A 15,835-nucleotide genomic window follows, 5' to 3' on the forward strand; every position below is an offset into this window, starting at 1 on the left:
ATTCTTTTATTGTCACTAATCTTTGAGAACATAGGCTTGATAATATTTGTAGCTGTTCTCAGTAATCAGCCTTAAGTCTTTACTATTGTTTTTTCCGAGTTTAACTCAGACTTTTTCTTAGCAAACTTCTCTTTCTTTTAACTTTGCTTTTTGACAGACGTTCCTGAAACTTAACCTTTTTATATCAGAGATACATAGTAAGACATTTCTTCTATTAGTTTTAGTAAAGATGCACAATGTAAGCTAGATGATTCTAGAAATCTACTGTAAAGTACTCAGCCTTAAATTAAATCAAATTATCCATGTAATACCTATCTGTAATCATTAATTTATCAGTTCCAGATCAAATAAATTGATTTAACTTTAATTTAGAGCCAAGTCTTTAATGAGCAGAATTTAATGAACTAAGCACTTATGGAGGATAGATTTATTGAGAGGTCAAATGATTTGTGTAGCTACTATGCACCGGAAGTGGTCAGAAGCCAAGCTTGATTTTCTAAAACAGACTGACACCTTCTGCAACTACTTTTCTTGTGTTTTGGGGAATCTCATCTTTAAAAATTTTATATAGAGGAATAAATTATTCAGTTATGCCTGTCTAGAGTGGTGCTGAATCTTCCATATCATGTATCTTTTATCCCACATGCTGCATTTTATTTTGCTTGCATTTTTGAACCAATATGAAATAATTTTCTTTCTTCCTTAGAAACTATGGAAGCAAGAACGGTGTCTTGTAGTACCACCAGTATATACTTGACTGTTTTTTTTTTTTTTTACTGTTAAATCCATTTCATTATATTAAATCAGATTAAATTGGTACTGTGGCAAAATATTAATTCAGGTGCCATAAAAATTTGTATATTACTCTACTACACATTTTTACCTATATTACAGGGAGCTATTTATAATCCTTAATACATTTAAAATTTTCATTGAGAAAAGTAGATAATATATGATTTTATTAATAAATAGTGCGAAAGCATCAGTGATAACTGTTTAAACATTAAATTCTTTTAAACATACATGTCTTTTAATGTTGTACATATTGGGCTCTATGGCACTGCAAGTAAACAGATGAAAATATTTCTCATTTCCATGCACAGGTTTTCAGCTACATCACCATTTACAAATTATTATGGACAAGGTAACCTTTGCAATAATTAATATTCATTTGAATAGATAAATGAATTAAAGGAATATTAAATCAAGTAGAAGTAGCCTATATTCAATATGCTCTAGATGTCAGGTTGTAATGTTTTGTGTTATTTAAAAATTAATGTTGTTTTCTTTACCTTTGTATATGTGGGTGCTCAAATGAAAACTGAGGAATGTATTTTTCCATAACACAAAATGCACACAACAGAGGGTATTTGCCTCCTCCTTTAAAAGAAGCAATAAATTTCCTCATAATCTCTCTCTCCAGGCATCATTTCCCATTTTAACAAAATGTTTACACTAACCAATCCCAAAAATTCTGTCTTCGAGGGATAGTTATAAAATTAAAAAGAGTGGCTCATTTTTTATATATATATATATATATATATATATATATATATATATATATATATAAAAGTCAAATCCTAGCAACACTAATACTAAAAATGACACCAATTAAATTTCATCTGTGTGTTCTATTATGCGTAAATTTATTTTCCTTAAGAAGTAAAATGAAGCTTGAATAGTACAGTCTGTGGTGTAGTGACATCAGCAACTGCCAGTTCCTGTCCATCAACGAGTCCCAATTCTTTCAATGTCTTGGAGAGATTTGGCCTTGTTTGTTCCTCAATAGAGGTTACTGACTGTAAGTCAAGTGTTCTATTTTTCCCCTCTAACGTGGCTGTGATGGCTGGAGATTTCATCTGCAGAGAAGCACTATTAGTTAGGTAATCCAAAACTTCCTGTAGTTTAGCTGATGGAGAAAACTGAATATTCTGAGGAAGTTGGCTACAAGCTGGACAGTTTTCCTTTCTCTCTGCTTCAAATGTATATGTATACAGTCCATCTACGTCACTGAATACCAAGTAGTTATTAAGAGGAATATATGCACTTGTGGCTATTTTGAAAACCTCAGTGGCACACACAAATGCAATGACTGCATTTGTGGAAGCGACTGCAGGAATGATTCGTTTTACTACCTCTTGAGTGAGTCTATATGTAACACCCCTAATATTATATTGCGATGCTCTCTCCAGGGATTTTTGGAAAATCCACTGAATATGATCAGGATCATCTCCATCTAACTGAACCCCTTCTCCAAAAGGCTTCTCCTTAGGCCACTGCAATATCCTTACATACTCAATACAGTGTTCTGGTAGCCGGGGCATAGATGCAATAGTGCACATGGGAAAATTAACCTGTGGTGGATACAGTTCCAATGTGCATTCAATACAAGCAGTCATTCCAGGTAGAATTACTCGGGCATTTCCTTTAAAACCTTCTGTCCCCCCATCTATCAAAGGGACGATGGAGCTTGGATCTAAAACACCATCTTCATAATTTAGAAGGGATATCAGCATGCCGTTTATCCATCTTCTGGCTATGATAGAGTCCAGTCCACATACAATTATATGAAATTGTCAATAGAAAGTGTCATTAAAATCCTGAATCTTGTTGAAATGTGGAACTACATTGCAATTGGGAATTCTGTCATTTAGAAATTCTGCAGCAACTTTAGCTTTAGGTCTTCCGACATTTTTAGACCTAAATAAAAACTGTCTATTGAGATTAGAAACATCTATAGTATCCATGTCTATGACATGAATCTGTCTGAAACCAGACAATGCCAGATTTTTCAGGAGCTCACATCCTAAGCCGCCAGCTCCAATCACTAGAACTTTACATGTATCTAACAAAAACTGAAGAGATTCAGTGCTCGGTTCGAAATCAGGGTGTGTGAAGAGTCCAGGTCACTCGAGGAACTTCTTTACATGGTTCCAGCGACCTTCCCAGTCTCCAGTGTCCCCACACCCACCATCAACAGCCATTGGCTCCTCACCATCCGCCATATTGTCTTGACTGTTCTTTATGTTAATTAATTCCCTCAGTATAGTTCTAAGCCATATTTTCTCTTAATACAAATGGCTAATGTATTTTTTTAGCTTGGAGACTGATCATCTACCTTTCTTTTACATCCAGTCACCATTTATAAAATTTTTTTTTTAAGATTTATTTATTTATACAAGCACTGGGTACAGTAAGAAGCACAGGAGGGTGAGAGAATTCACCAGAGCAGGGAGAAGAACAGGCAGAAGGACTGAAGTACACTGCTGAGGGGAGCAGCGGGCGGCAGGAGAGGTCTGCGCGCCATGTGGGACCCTCGCCCGGTGGCCGGGAATTGAACTGATGCTGCAGAGGCTGCGGGCAGCTTTGCAACCCAGCCCTCAACCACTGCGCCACCGGGGAGGCCCCATTTTATAAAAATTTAATAAATATTTTAAATTGAAGTAACATTGGTTTTACAATGCTGTATATGATTTTAAGGGAATAGGTTCATACCTACTCAGACGTGTTGTCAACACATACCACATCCACCACTAAAGCACCCGTATGCCCTTGGGCCCCTGTCAGTTCCTTTGTTTTATTTCTCTATATTCTACATATGAATGAAATCATCTGATATTTGTCTTTCTCCTTCTGAGCTTAACCCCTTTTCTCCTGTTCCCTTGTCCCAGTTCCATGCATGTCATTTCAAATGGCAAAAGTTTATCCTCTTTTTTATAGCTAAATAGTGTTCCATTATGTGTATGTACCATATCTTCTCTATGCGCTCTCTGTCATTAGGTACTTGGATGGTTTCCATAAACTTGGCTGTTTTTTTGTAGTGCTCCAGTGAACATGGGAGTGCATATATCCCTTCGAATTAGCGTTTTTGTGTTCTTTGGAGTAGAATTGCTAGGTCATATGGTAGATATATTTTTAATATTTTGAGGAACTTCCTGTTTTCCCCAGTGGGTGGACCACCCACTGTTTTCCATGGGGGTGGGGGGTGGACCAGTCTGCTTTCCCACCAACAGTGTAGAAGGTTACTTTATCACCATGCTCTCACCAACATTTGTTCATTTGTTGTTTCTGTTTGTTTTTTTTTTAATTTCCAGTAATTTTTCTATTCCAAGGAACATATTTGGTAGTTGGAGAAAAAAATGCCAGTCAAATGTACTGACTGGGACTTTTTTTTTTATTAAATTCATTTTTATTAAAGTCATTTACATGACTAAATTTGGGATTACGTTTTCACACCTCTATATGTGTATATGCTTCACCTACCCCCCACCAAGCTTCCTGCATCAGTGCCCTCTGTCCCTTCTTACCCCATTCCCTCCTCACTTCCACTGTTCCCTCTGGAAACCAGTAAATTCCTTACCAAGTCTAAGATTTGTTTTTGCTGTATTTTGCTAGTATATAGCTTTTGATTTTTATGCTCCACAGATAAGTGAAACCATCCAATGTTTGTCTTTCACTTTCTGACTTCTCACTTAGCATAGTCACCTCAGAGTCCATTATTTCATCTTTTTAAATTGTTGAGTAGTATTCCACTAGTATATATCCCACAATTTTTTTAAGCAGTTATCTAATGGACAGTTGCCTGACTTGGCAATTGTGAACAGTGCTGTTATGAACATAGGTGTAAATGAATCTTTTTGAATTCAACTTTTCATATTATTTGGGTTAACTACCTAGCAGAGGTATTGCTGGATCATATGGGATATCCATTTTTATTTTCTTAAGAAATTTCCATGCCATCTTCTGTAGAGATTGCACCAATTTGCATTCCCACCAACACTGGATGAGAGTTCCTTTTTCTCTACATCTTCACCAACAATTTGTTGTTTCCACTCTTTTTGATATGGGCCATTCTCACAGAGATGAGGTGATATCTCCTTGTGATTTTGATTTGCTTTATCCTTTAATAAGTGATGTTGAACCGTTTTCCACATGCCTCTAGGCCATCTGAATATTGTCTTTAGAAAAATGTCTATTTTTGGACTGGGTTTTCAGGTTTCTTTTGTTGGGATTGCATAAGTACTTTGCATAAGTATATTTTGGAAATTAGCCTCTTGTGTGATATGCAAACATCTTCCCCCAGTCTTTATGTTACCTTTTTGTTTTTGTGAGTTTCTTTTGTGTTCAGAGGCTTTTTAGCTTAATGTAACCCCATGTATATTTGCTTTTGTTTCCCTTGCTATTGGAGGTGATTCCCCAAATACATCTTTGTGGTAGATTTCCTATAGTAGGTTCTGTGTCTTTTAAGTATTTTATGATTTCGGTTAATATATCCAAATCTTTAATTTGATCAAGAAGATGTGGTATATACACAATGGAATATTATTCAGCAATCAAAAAAGATAACCTCATGCCATTCAACGTGGATGGAGCTAGAAGGAATTATGCTCAGTGAAATAAGCCAGAAGGATAAAGAAAAATATCAGATGGTTTCACTTATAGCAGAAATATAGGGGAACCCAGTAAGACATCAGTGTAAAGTACAAAACACAACAAAGCAGAAACAGACAATTATAAATCAGAGACATACTGCAGGGGAGGAGGCGGGAGAGGGATCAGAAGGAGGGAGGGAGGAGCACAGGGGACTGAGGTGATGGTGCACACATATATGGACAGCTAATCTCTGACAAAGGAGCCGTACAATGGGGAAAGGAAAGCTGCTTTAACAAATACAGTTGGGAAACACAGATAGCCTCATGCAAAAAAAAAAAAAAAAAAAAAAAGGGAAAAAGAAACTAGATCCATACTTAATCATATGAAAAATTAATTCAAAATGAATTAAAGATTTGGATATATTTACCAAAATCATAAAATACTTAAGAGACACAGAACCTACTATAGGAAATCTACCACAAAGATGTATTTGGGGAATCACCTCCAATAGCAAGGGAAACAAAAGCAAATATACATGGGGTTACATTAAGCTAAAAAGCCTCTGAACACAAAAGAAACTCACAAAAACAAAAAGGTAACATAAAGACTGGGGGAAGATGTTTGCATATCACACAAGAGGCTAATTTCCAAAATATACTTATACAAAGTACTTATGCAATCCAACAACAAAAGAAACCTGAAAACCCAGTTCAAAAATAGACATTTTTCTAATGACAATATTCAGATGGCCTAGAGGCATGTGGAAAATGGTTCAACATCACTTATTAAAGGATAAAGCAAATCAATAGTCATCTGTTTATGGGCATTTGGGTTGTTTCCAGGTTTTACCTATTGTAAATAGTGCTGCAATAAACATAGGGGTACAAGTGTTATTTTGAATCAGTGTTTTTGTGTCCTTTGGGTGGATTCCTAGGAGTGGAATTGCCAGGTCATAGGGTAGCTCCATTTTTAGTAGACTGAGGAGCCTCCATACAGCTTTCCATAGTGGTTGGACCAGCTTGCACTCCCACCAGCAGTGTAGGAGAGTTCCTTTTTCACCGCATCCTCGCCAACATTTGTTGTTGCTTGTTTTTTTAATATGTGCCATTCTTACTGGTGTAAGGTGGTAACTCAATGTGGTTTTAATTTGCATTTCCCTGATGATAAGGGATGCTGAACATTTTTTCATATGCCTGTTGGCCATTTGCATTTTCTCTTTGGAGAAATGTCTTTTAAGTTCTTCTGCCCATTTGACTGTTTTGTGTTGAATTTGTATCCTGCCAATTTACAGCATTCATTTATTATTTTTATTAGTGTTTTTGTAGAATCTATTAGATTTTCTATGTGTATTATGATGTCAAATGTGAATAGCAATAGTTTCACTTCTTTTTTCATTTGGATTATTTTTGTGTCTTTTTTTCCTAATTGCTCCAGCTAAGACTTCCAATACTACATTGAATAGTAGTAGTGACAGTAGACATCATTGTCTTGTTCCTGATTGTAGTGGGAATGCTTTCAGTTTTTCACCATTGAACATGGTGTTGACTGTTGCTTTGTCATATATAGCTTTTTATTGTATTATGATAATTTTATTCCTGTTTACTGAGAATGTTTTATTTTTATTTTTTGAAAAGATTTATTTATTTATGCATATAAGAACTGGGGTATAGGCCAGAGATGCAGGGGGTGAGAGGATTCACCAGAGACAGAGTGGGGAACAGAACAGGTGGATTGACTGAAATACACTGCTGAGGGGAGCAGTGTGCGAGACAGGAGAGGTCTGCTTCGCCATGTGGGTTACCTCTTTGGCTGGGGGTCAAACTCCTGCTGCAGTAGCTGGGGATTGCTTCATAGTGCTGACGCCTAACCCCTTGCACCACCAGGGAGGTCCTTGCTGAGAGTGTTTTAAATAGCAAATGGATATTGAATATTGTTGAATTTTTTAAAGCATCTGTTGAAATGATCATGTGAATTTATCTTCCTGTTTTTGATCTCATGAATGACATTAATATGCTTTCTTTTTTTTTTTTTAAAGGAGGATTTATTTATTTATGCATACAAGAACTGGGTACAGGCCAGAGGCGCAGGGTGGGGGTGAGAGGATTCATCAGAGAAAGCGGGAAGCAGAACAGGCAGATTGACTGAAATACACTGCTGAGGGGAGCAGCGGGCGAGACAGGAGAGGTCTGCTGTGCCATGTGGGTTAGCTTCCTGGCTAGCGATCAAACTTGTGCTGTAGTGGCTGGCAGTAGGTTGATAGTGCTGTCTTTCAACCCTGCGCCACCAGTGAGGCCCCTGCTTTCTTTCTTTTTTTTAAAGATTTATTTATTTATGCATACAAGAACTGGGGTGTAGGCCAGAGGTGTGGTGGATGAAAGGATTCACCACAGACAGAGGGGAGCGGAGCAGGCGGATCTATTGAAATACACTGCTGAGGGAGCAGCAAGTGAGACAGGAGAGGTCTGCTGCGCCATGTGGGTTAGTCCCTGGCTGGGGATCGAACTCATGTTGCAGTGGCTGGCTATAGCTTGATAGTGCTGAGACTTTAACCTCCGCTCCAGGAGGGATGCCCTGGTTTGCTTTCTATCATGCTTGCATCCCTTAGGTGAAACCTATTTTATTATGGTGGATGATTCTCTTAATATGTTGCTGTGTTTGGTTTGTTAGAAATTTTTTGAACATCTCTGTATCTTTGTTCATCAGGGATATCAGTCTGTAGTTTCCTTTTTTTGTACTGTCCTTGTTTGACTTTGGACTCAGAATAATGTTGGCCTCAAAGAATGTGTTAGGGAGTTTTTCACCCTCTTTAATTTTTTTTGAAGAGTTTGAGTAAGATAGGTCTTGGATTCTCTTGAAGAGCTTACTCTTCTTTAGTAAGTTAGGTATACCTCACGGAAAAGCCTTATTTCCCTATGCTTGTGCTGTTAGAGAGACTTTTTATTACTCTATTATTTTCTGCACTCTTGATTGGATTGTTTATTCTAGTTCAGTCTTGGAAGGTTGTTTGAATTGAAAAATTTGTTCATTTCTTCTAACTTGTCCAGTTTATTTGTGGAGAGATGTTAACTGTAGGTTCTTATTGATCTTTTGTATGCTGTGACATTTGTTTAATTTCACCTCTTTCAATTCTGATTTTATTCATTGGGTATTTCTCTCTTGTCCTAGTAAGCCTAGCTATTTTGTTTAGAGCCAGCTCTTGGTTTCACTTATCTTTTGGACTGTCTTTTTGTTTTCTATTTCATTTAATTCTGCTCTAATTTTTATTATTTCTTTCCTTCTACTGATTTTCACATTCATTTGTTTTTATTTGCTAGTTTTTCAGATGTGGAGTTAAACTGTTCATTGGAGATTCCTTTTGACTTTTTTGTGAACTTATATTGCTATGAACTTCCCTTGTAGTATTGTTTTTAAAGCGTCCCATGGAATCTGGTAGCTTGTCGTTCCATTTTTGCTAGTCTCCAGATACCTTTTAGTTTCTTTGTTGGCCCAGAAGTATTTTGTTTAGTCTCCATGTGTTTGGTTTATTTTGGGATTCTTTTGTGGTTGATTTCTAGCTTTTTGACATTGTGATCTGAGAAGATGTTTGATATAATTTCTGTTTTCATAGACTTGTTTCGTATCCCAGCATGTGACCTATATTTGAAAATGTTCAATGTACACTTGAGAAGAATGTGTATTCATTTCTTTTGGGGTAGAAAGCGATATAAATGTCCGTTAAGTACTTAACATGAGGCCTTAATTTCCCTGTTCATTTTCTGTCTGGATAACCTATTCCTTCATGTCAGTAGTGTTTCTGTGTGTGTGTGTGTGTGTGTGTGTGTGTGTTTAAAGCAGGTGTGAGGTGGTGTCACATTGTGGTTATAATTTGCATTTCCCTAAAAAGTGATGTTGACCATTTTTTCATGTGTCTGTTGGCCACTTATATGCCTTTGCAGTAATGTTTTTTTAAGCAGTATTATGCTCCTCTAAATCTATCCTTCTCACTTTAAATATTATAGTTTGGAGAACTGTGCCATTGATATGTTGTGAAGACTGATCGTTGATAAGAATGGGTATGATGTGTGAATAACTTTTTTTTGCCCATGTAAAGGGATTTTTAAAAAAAATTATAATTAATTTTTTACATTGTTGTTAATTTTTTGACAGCATTTATTACTCCCCTCAGGTGAAGAAGACTACTTTTTAATAGCATTTATTCATCTGTTTGTCTTCATGGTTTAGTAAAAATTGCTCCATTCTTGGAGCAAGAAGATTAAGGTTTGAGTCCTGCTTCCATTATTTGCCAGATTTGTAACCTTTCATTTTCTTCATCTAGTAAATGGAGATGATAATGCCTACCTAATTCCATAGATTATAGTGAAGATCAATTTTGTTAGTATAAGAAAGCATTATATTAATGTGATGTGTTATAATTTTCACCCTCACCCTTGAAGTAAAGTTTTAGAAGTGAAGGAATAAATCAGTAGCTGGACTTGGGTCCGGTTTTTGTCTTTTTGACTGAAGACAAACAGAAGTTAGTTTAGCTATTTGTAATGAATACAACCTATGACGTCTTACGGTAATTATTATCCATTCTAGAGGAATTTGAACCAGTTAATACTTATATTTGTTACAGAGCTTTGTTGTCAGATAGAGTCTAATTAAGGTTATGTCTATGCCAGTTACTAATTACATGAATCTGGAAAATTGCTAGCTGAACCTTAGTTTCCTCATTGATAAAAAGGGGTTAATAATAATAATTATAACAAACACCACCTCCGTCACCCATACCTTACAGTGTTCCTTAAAGAAATAGATGCACATACCTATGATAAAGGGTGATGCCTGAGACATTGTTTGTGATTCATAAGTAAGTAGTAATGATCATAGTAATCAGTATAGAGGAGAATAATGTTTAATAGTTGGCTCTATGTCATGAATGATGCCAAGGACTTTAATGTTCATTATCTCATTTAACCTTGTAAAATCTTACAAGGTCTCATAGTTATTCTTACCGTTTCATAGACAGGGAAACTTATATAGGCAATAACTTCCCAAGTTATTGATAATTCTGCCAGATTTCAGAACCCATGATCTTTTTTTAAAAGTTAAATTTATTTATTTTCTTACGTCATTGTTAATTTTTGGATAGTATTTAATTTCTTTCCTGAGGTGTAGTCTCCATAGTTCTCTCACTACTCTAGCACCTGTGATCCATTGCCAAAGTCTCTTGTGCTCTTCCTGCCCTTATTTTGACCCCTGTCCCTCCTCCTTCCCTTTGTATGCCTCAAATCTATAGTCAGCTTGAAAATTTTGTCTTTTTCTTTCTGACCCTTGTTTGGTTTCTTTATATTTTACATATACGTAAAACCATCTGATCTTTACCTTTTTCCTTCTGACTTATTTCACTTGGCATAATCCCTTCCAGCTCCATCCATGTTGCTGCAAATGGCATGAATTTATCTCTTTTGATTGCTGAGTAGTATTCCATTGTATATTTACGTCATGTCTTCTTGATCCATTCATCTGTTTTGGGACATTTAGTTTGTTTCCATGTCTTGGGTACTACAAATAGTGTTGTAATAAATATAGACATGCAGATTTCCTTTTGAATTAGTGTTTTTGTGTCTTTTGGGTAGATTCCAAAGAGTGGAATTGCTGGGTCATATGGTAGATCCATTTTTAGTGTTTTGAGGAACCTCCACACAGCTTTCCATAGTGGCTGGACTAGTTGACATTTGCACCAGCAATGTAATAGGAGAACTTATTACTCATTAAGCTTTTTGAACTTGTGGGAAACTTGTCTGATGTCAACAGTAATTATGCTTTCTATGATGCAATAAGTTGATAATAAATGTCTCCATTAGAGATGAGAAAAATGTATAGATTATTTAAAAATCCTCTCTGGTGAAGTGTAGCTTGTCCAATAATTTAGAGATTTAGATTTTGTGCTTACAGAATATTTAAAATCTCTTAGTGAAAAATTTAAAATTTCTGTTCTGTTAAAATTTTGCAACTCTTAAAATTGTGAAAAATATTACTGCTTTATTGAAATATGAAACATTATTTTAGTTAACTGTACACTTACTTAGAATGCATTGAGGTTTTCTTTCCTTTTATTGGAAAGGCTCAAAATGACAGAGTGGAGAAAGGGAGAGAGAAAGAGGGCTACCAGTTACTGTAATTTCTGTGAATGCTAATTGCTATTTTTTAAATTGTCATTGTTTGTGTTTGTTATGTTGTGCCATCTTAATTGTTCTGTGCTCTTTTTAAGAAAGCTGATACGAAAGTCACTTTTGGATGAGAGAACATTATTATATACAGCCCCCGTCCCATAAATAATCTCTTAAACCTTAGGTCAGCAATAGAGATAACTACTTAGTGGCTGTTCTTCCAAAGAAGTTCTTTAGTTTCAATCTTAGAGAAAAATGTATAGTGTTTGCATACAATGATTTGGTAAATGCTGTGTATTTAAGAGGAAGAATATTTGGTAAATGTCTATTTCAGAGACTCAGGTTAGTATTTTGATGTTAGTCTTAAAACATATTTTCATGCTGTGAATAACTTGTGATAAACTGATGCTCATGTTGCCCAAATGGTTGATCTTTTCATTGCCATTTTAACATGACTCATTATGGAATGCTCTTTAAACGTTTTGCATGAATTAATGTGAATGTTTTATGAAAAAAAGAACAGCTTAAAGAACTTATCAGCAGCTTAATTCTTAGTTTAATGTTAAATCACATCACCAAGGTTTTCTGTATATATTTTTCATTAAGGGGGAAAGCCTCCTTTGGTAACCTTAGCTTTGGTAACTTAAAAAGGAACATTAAGAAAAAAGTCAGAGTGAAAAAAATCACTTTGTTGTTGTGAACAGTAAATCCTTTCTAATTTTACAACTAGACTTTGTCTAGATTTAAGAATGGGGCAATGAGATCAGCTATTGGCGTAAGAACATATGGTTTAAGTTGGTAAAAAATGGAAACTTTGAATAATTAGTTTTATCTGCTTGAAAAATCTACTTAAAACCATAAATTCTTGGGAATCTTAAGAGATTCCTTGGTCCTTCCTTGCTTGCAGTGTGATGTTTTATTCTCTGTCCAAACTGGTGGTTTCCAGAATCTCATTGGACATTTCCTCTACTGAGATGTATACAATTTTGATCTTTCTGTGCCTGAAATTGGAATTATACTTGTTTGTCATGGTGCGTGTAAGTTATTGTGTTTGTGAAACGTGTGGCCTTAATTTCATTGGAGAAAGTCATATGTCTATTAATTAGTTCGAGGATTGCCCACTTCCTTAGAGAAGGTATTGTATCGAGATTGAGTAACTATTTTTCAGTGTGTGAAAGGGTGGGTACCTGTGCCTCTGAGTGAGGTTTGTGAAGAACCCATCTTGGCTGCTAATCTGAGGTGAGGGAGAGGCCCTACCCTTGTCCCTAATCTGGGCCAGGAAAGGATGGGCCGGCTTCCATCAACCATTGTAGTTGTAAAAAAAAAAATAATCTGAGGTATAAAACACCAGATTATATATGTGATGCTTATATATGTGATGGATATAAACACATGATGAATCAATTTTTAGGGTGGTAAAATGTGCCTAATATGCTTGTGTTACACTGAGGATTGGATCAGGGAGGATGAATGCCATAGTCTTATATACAGTACCCTTAAATGAGATCATTAGTGTAAAGATTATATGCCCTGGACTATTCAAAATGTCATGTCATCTCCGTGGCAAACTGAGAATTACTGTGATGATAGAAGTTAGGGAAGTTGCTTGCGCCCCTTAGGAAAAATATGGCATATGACTTGAAAGTGTTTGGAGCAGATTTATTGTATTTATTTTTATACCCATAACTCATGTGTAGCATTCTTCCTGTGGTTATTTAAAAAAATGTATATCTAAATAATTTAAGGGCCTCCCCTGGTGGCGCAGCGGTTGAGCGCTGGGCTGTGAGGCTGCCCGCAGCCCCTGCAGCGCTGGTTCGTTCCCTGGCCTCCAGCGAGGGTCCCACAAAAAAAAAAAAAAAAAAAAAAAACAAAAACCCAAAAAAAAACCAAAAAAAAAAAAACAGTTTGCTTGGATTGCACTAATAATTGTTTTCATTTTTATCAGAAACAGCAAAGTGAAAGTGGTCAGGGTAGGATTTATTACACATGGTTTCCAACTTACAAGGTTTGGCTTACAATATTTTGACTTTATGATGGTGTGAAAGTAATATGCATTCAGTAGAAACTGTACTTTGAATTTGAATTTTCATCTTTTCCTGGGCCAGCAATATGTGGTATTATGCTTGGCAGTGGAAATGAGCCACAGCTTCCAATCAGCTATGTCATCACAAGGGTAAACAGCCTTCCACCAGCTATTCCCAAACCTCATCAGGAGAGAGAGAAATTGATGATCCTGAGGCTGTAGCATCCCTATCCTTTAGCAATTAATTTTAGTATAATGCTTCAAACATTCTTCAGTGCCATTGTGCTTTCAACTATGTATTTTAATGGCGAGTACCCATGCGGCCATTCTGTTTTTCATTTTCATTACAATGTTCAGTAAATTACATGAGATACTCAATGCTTTATGATAAAATAGACTGTATTTTAGATGATTTTACCCAACTGTAGGGTAATGTAAATATTCTGAGCACACTTATGGTAGACTAGGCCAAGCTATGATATTTCGGTAGGTTAGATGTATTAAATGCACTTTAGTCTTAGAATATTTTCCTATTTTTAGAATGGATTTATCAGGACATCACCCTATCATAAGTCAAGGAAGATCTATCTTGTTTTTTTGTGGATGTTCATTGCTAGTAAAATGTATTTTGCTGCACCGTACCATTTTGTAACCGAGTTTGTGCGAAAGCGCAGTTTTATCAGAGCATGTAAGTACACAGTTCCTCTTTTCTCTTAGACTAGGACCTAATAGATATGTCTGAGTAGATAGGTGTTTGTTAATCTCACCTGGCTAAGGTTTATGAGGTATTTTAATACAGCAAAAAATGTGTTGATAGTTGTTGAAGCTAGCTAATGAGTCTATGAAAAAAGTGCACTGTACTTCTTTGTAATTTTAATGTTTATTGTACAAAGTGCTCATTAAAAGTATTTTAAATATGAGTGATGGAGGGGACATCAACATCATAGCAGCATAAGATGCTTCTTTTGTTTCTCCCTTTTAATCTACAACTAATAGGGCATCTTTAATTCAACAAGGGTTCCTCTGTTCATCTTGCCAAGATGCTGGAGAGATCCATACATCTGAGTGTCTGCAGGTGGGTGGGTTGGGACTGGCAGAGGTGATGGAGCCAGGGAAGCAGTGATGCTGGAGTCACCAGCCTGATCTGTGGCTCCAGTGAGAGGAGGGCAGAAATAGTGTAGATACTCATACTGTTGGTGCAAGTGAACCCACTGAGGCTGCAGTGAGGCACACTGTGTGGACTTGGGACCCTGGTGAGGAGGGTGGCAGTGAAAGTGTATGTGACTACAGCTCCCTCATCTGTTCTTCCCACTGCATTGATGCCTGTGCCTGCCCCAGATGAAACTGACAGCTGTGACTTGGAACTGTGGCCTCAAAAAAGGAGAGCGTTGGCAGGCTGTATGCATGGGTTGGCTCTGAAGTCTACGACCTCAAGAAGAAAGGGCAACCGGGGACCTGCACTTGAGCAAGATCCTTCCTGGACCACTGCAGTGACTGTGACATGGCAGCAACTTTTGAATCCTGGGATGCAAGCCATGAGCAAAAACTAAAGCCATGGCACCACCTACTGGAAAATAAGAAAGACATCTTATTACTAAACTGTTGAATTAGAGTCAAAGCAATCCAAACATTGCAAATTTAAGAATGATGTTAGATACTCCAAATATATCATCAAATGGCATGAAAAATTAAGGTAAAATGGTACTACAAAGAGAGTAATAATTGTCCTGAAACCATCTTGAAGACACTGAAAATTTTGATCTAGTAGAGAATTCAAAATAACTATTTTTTTTTTAAAAGAGGCATGTATTATTTATTTATTATTTATTTGTTTGTTTGTTTGTTTGTTTATACATGCACTGGGTACAGTCAGAAGCGTGGGAGGGTGAGAGAATTCACCAGAGCCAGAGTGGGGAGCAGAGCAGGCAGAAGGACCGAAGTACACTGCTGAGGGGAGCAGCGGGCGGCAGGAGAGGTCTGCGCGCCATGTGGGACCCTCCTCTGGTGGCAGGGAGCAGCTGGGGATCGAACCGGTGCCACAGAGGCCGCGGGCAGCTTCGCAACCCAGCGCTCAACCGCTGCGCCACTGGGGAGGGCCTCAAAATAACTATTACGATGAATTCAATGAAAGAAAACTTAGAGAACACAGAAAGACTACTCATTGAACTCAGGAATAAAGTTAATTAGCAGAAGGAGTACTTTACCAAAGAGTTTGAAACTCCAGAGTGGAACTAAACATTCTAGAACTCAAGAATTCAATAAATGAGGTGAAGAATGTAATAGAAAA

The 15,835-nt window shown here is 36.7% G+C and overlaps 2 protein-coding genes across 3 annotated transcripts in view; one reads left to right on the forward strand and one right to left on the reverse strand.

Moving 5' to 3' along the window:
* Positions 1–15,835, forward strand: part of SMYD3 (SET and MYND domain containing 3) — a gene marked incomplete at its 3' end in the record, with an annotated part of 742,797 nt that overhangs the window by 19,876 nt on the left and 707,086 nt on the right. The window lies entirely within an intron of this gene.
* Positions 1,656–3,005, reverse strand: LOC311184127 (NEDD8-activating enzyme E1 catalytic subunit-like; the record flags this gene model as incomplete). The annotated part of the gene is given in 3 exon segments (XM_084254010.1): positions 1,656–2,576; positions 2,580–2,906; positions 2,910–3,005. Coding segments are annotated over 3 exon segments (1,344 nt in total).

The sequence above is a fragment of the Talpa europaea genome (assembly GCF_964194135.1).
Source record: "Talpa europaea genome assembly, chromosome: 14".
In the NCBI taxonomy this organism is placed as follows: Eukaryota; Metazoa; Chordata; class Mammalia; order Eulipotyphla; family Talpidae; genus Talpa; species Talpa europaea.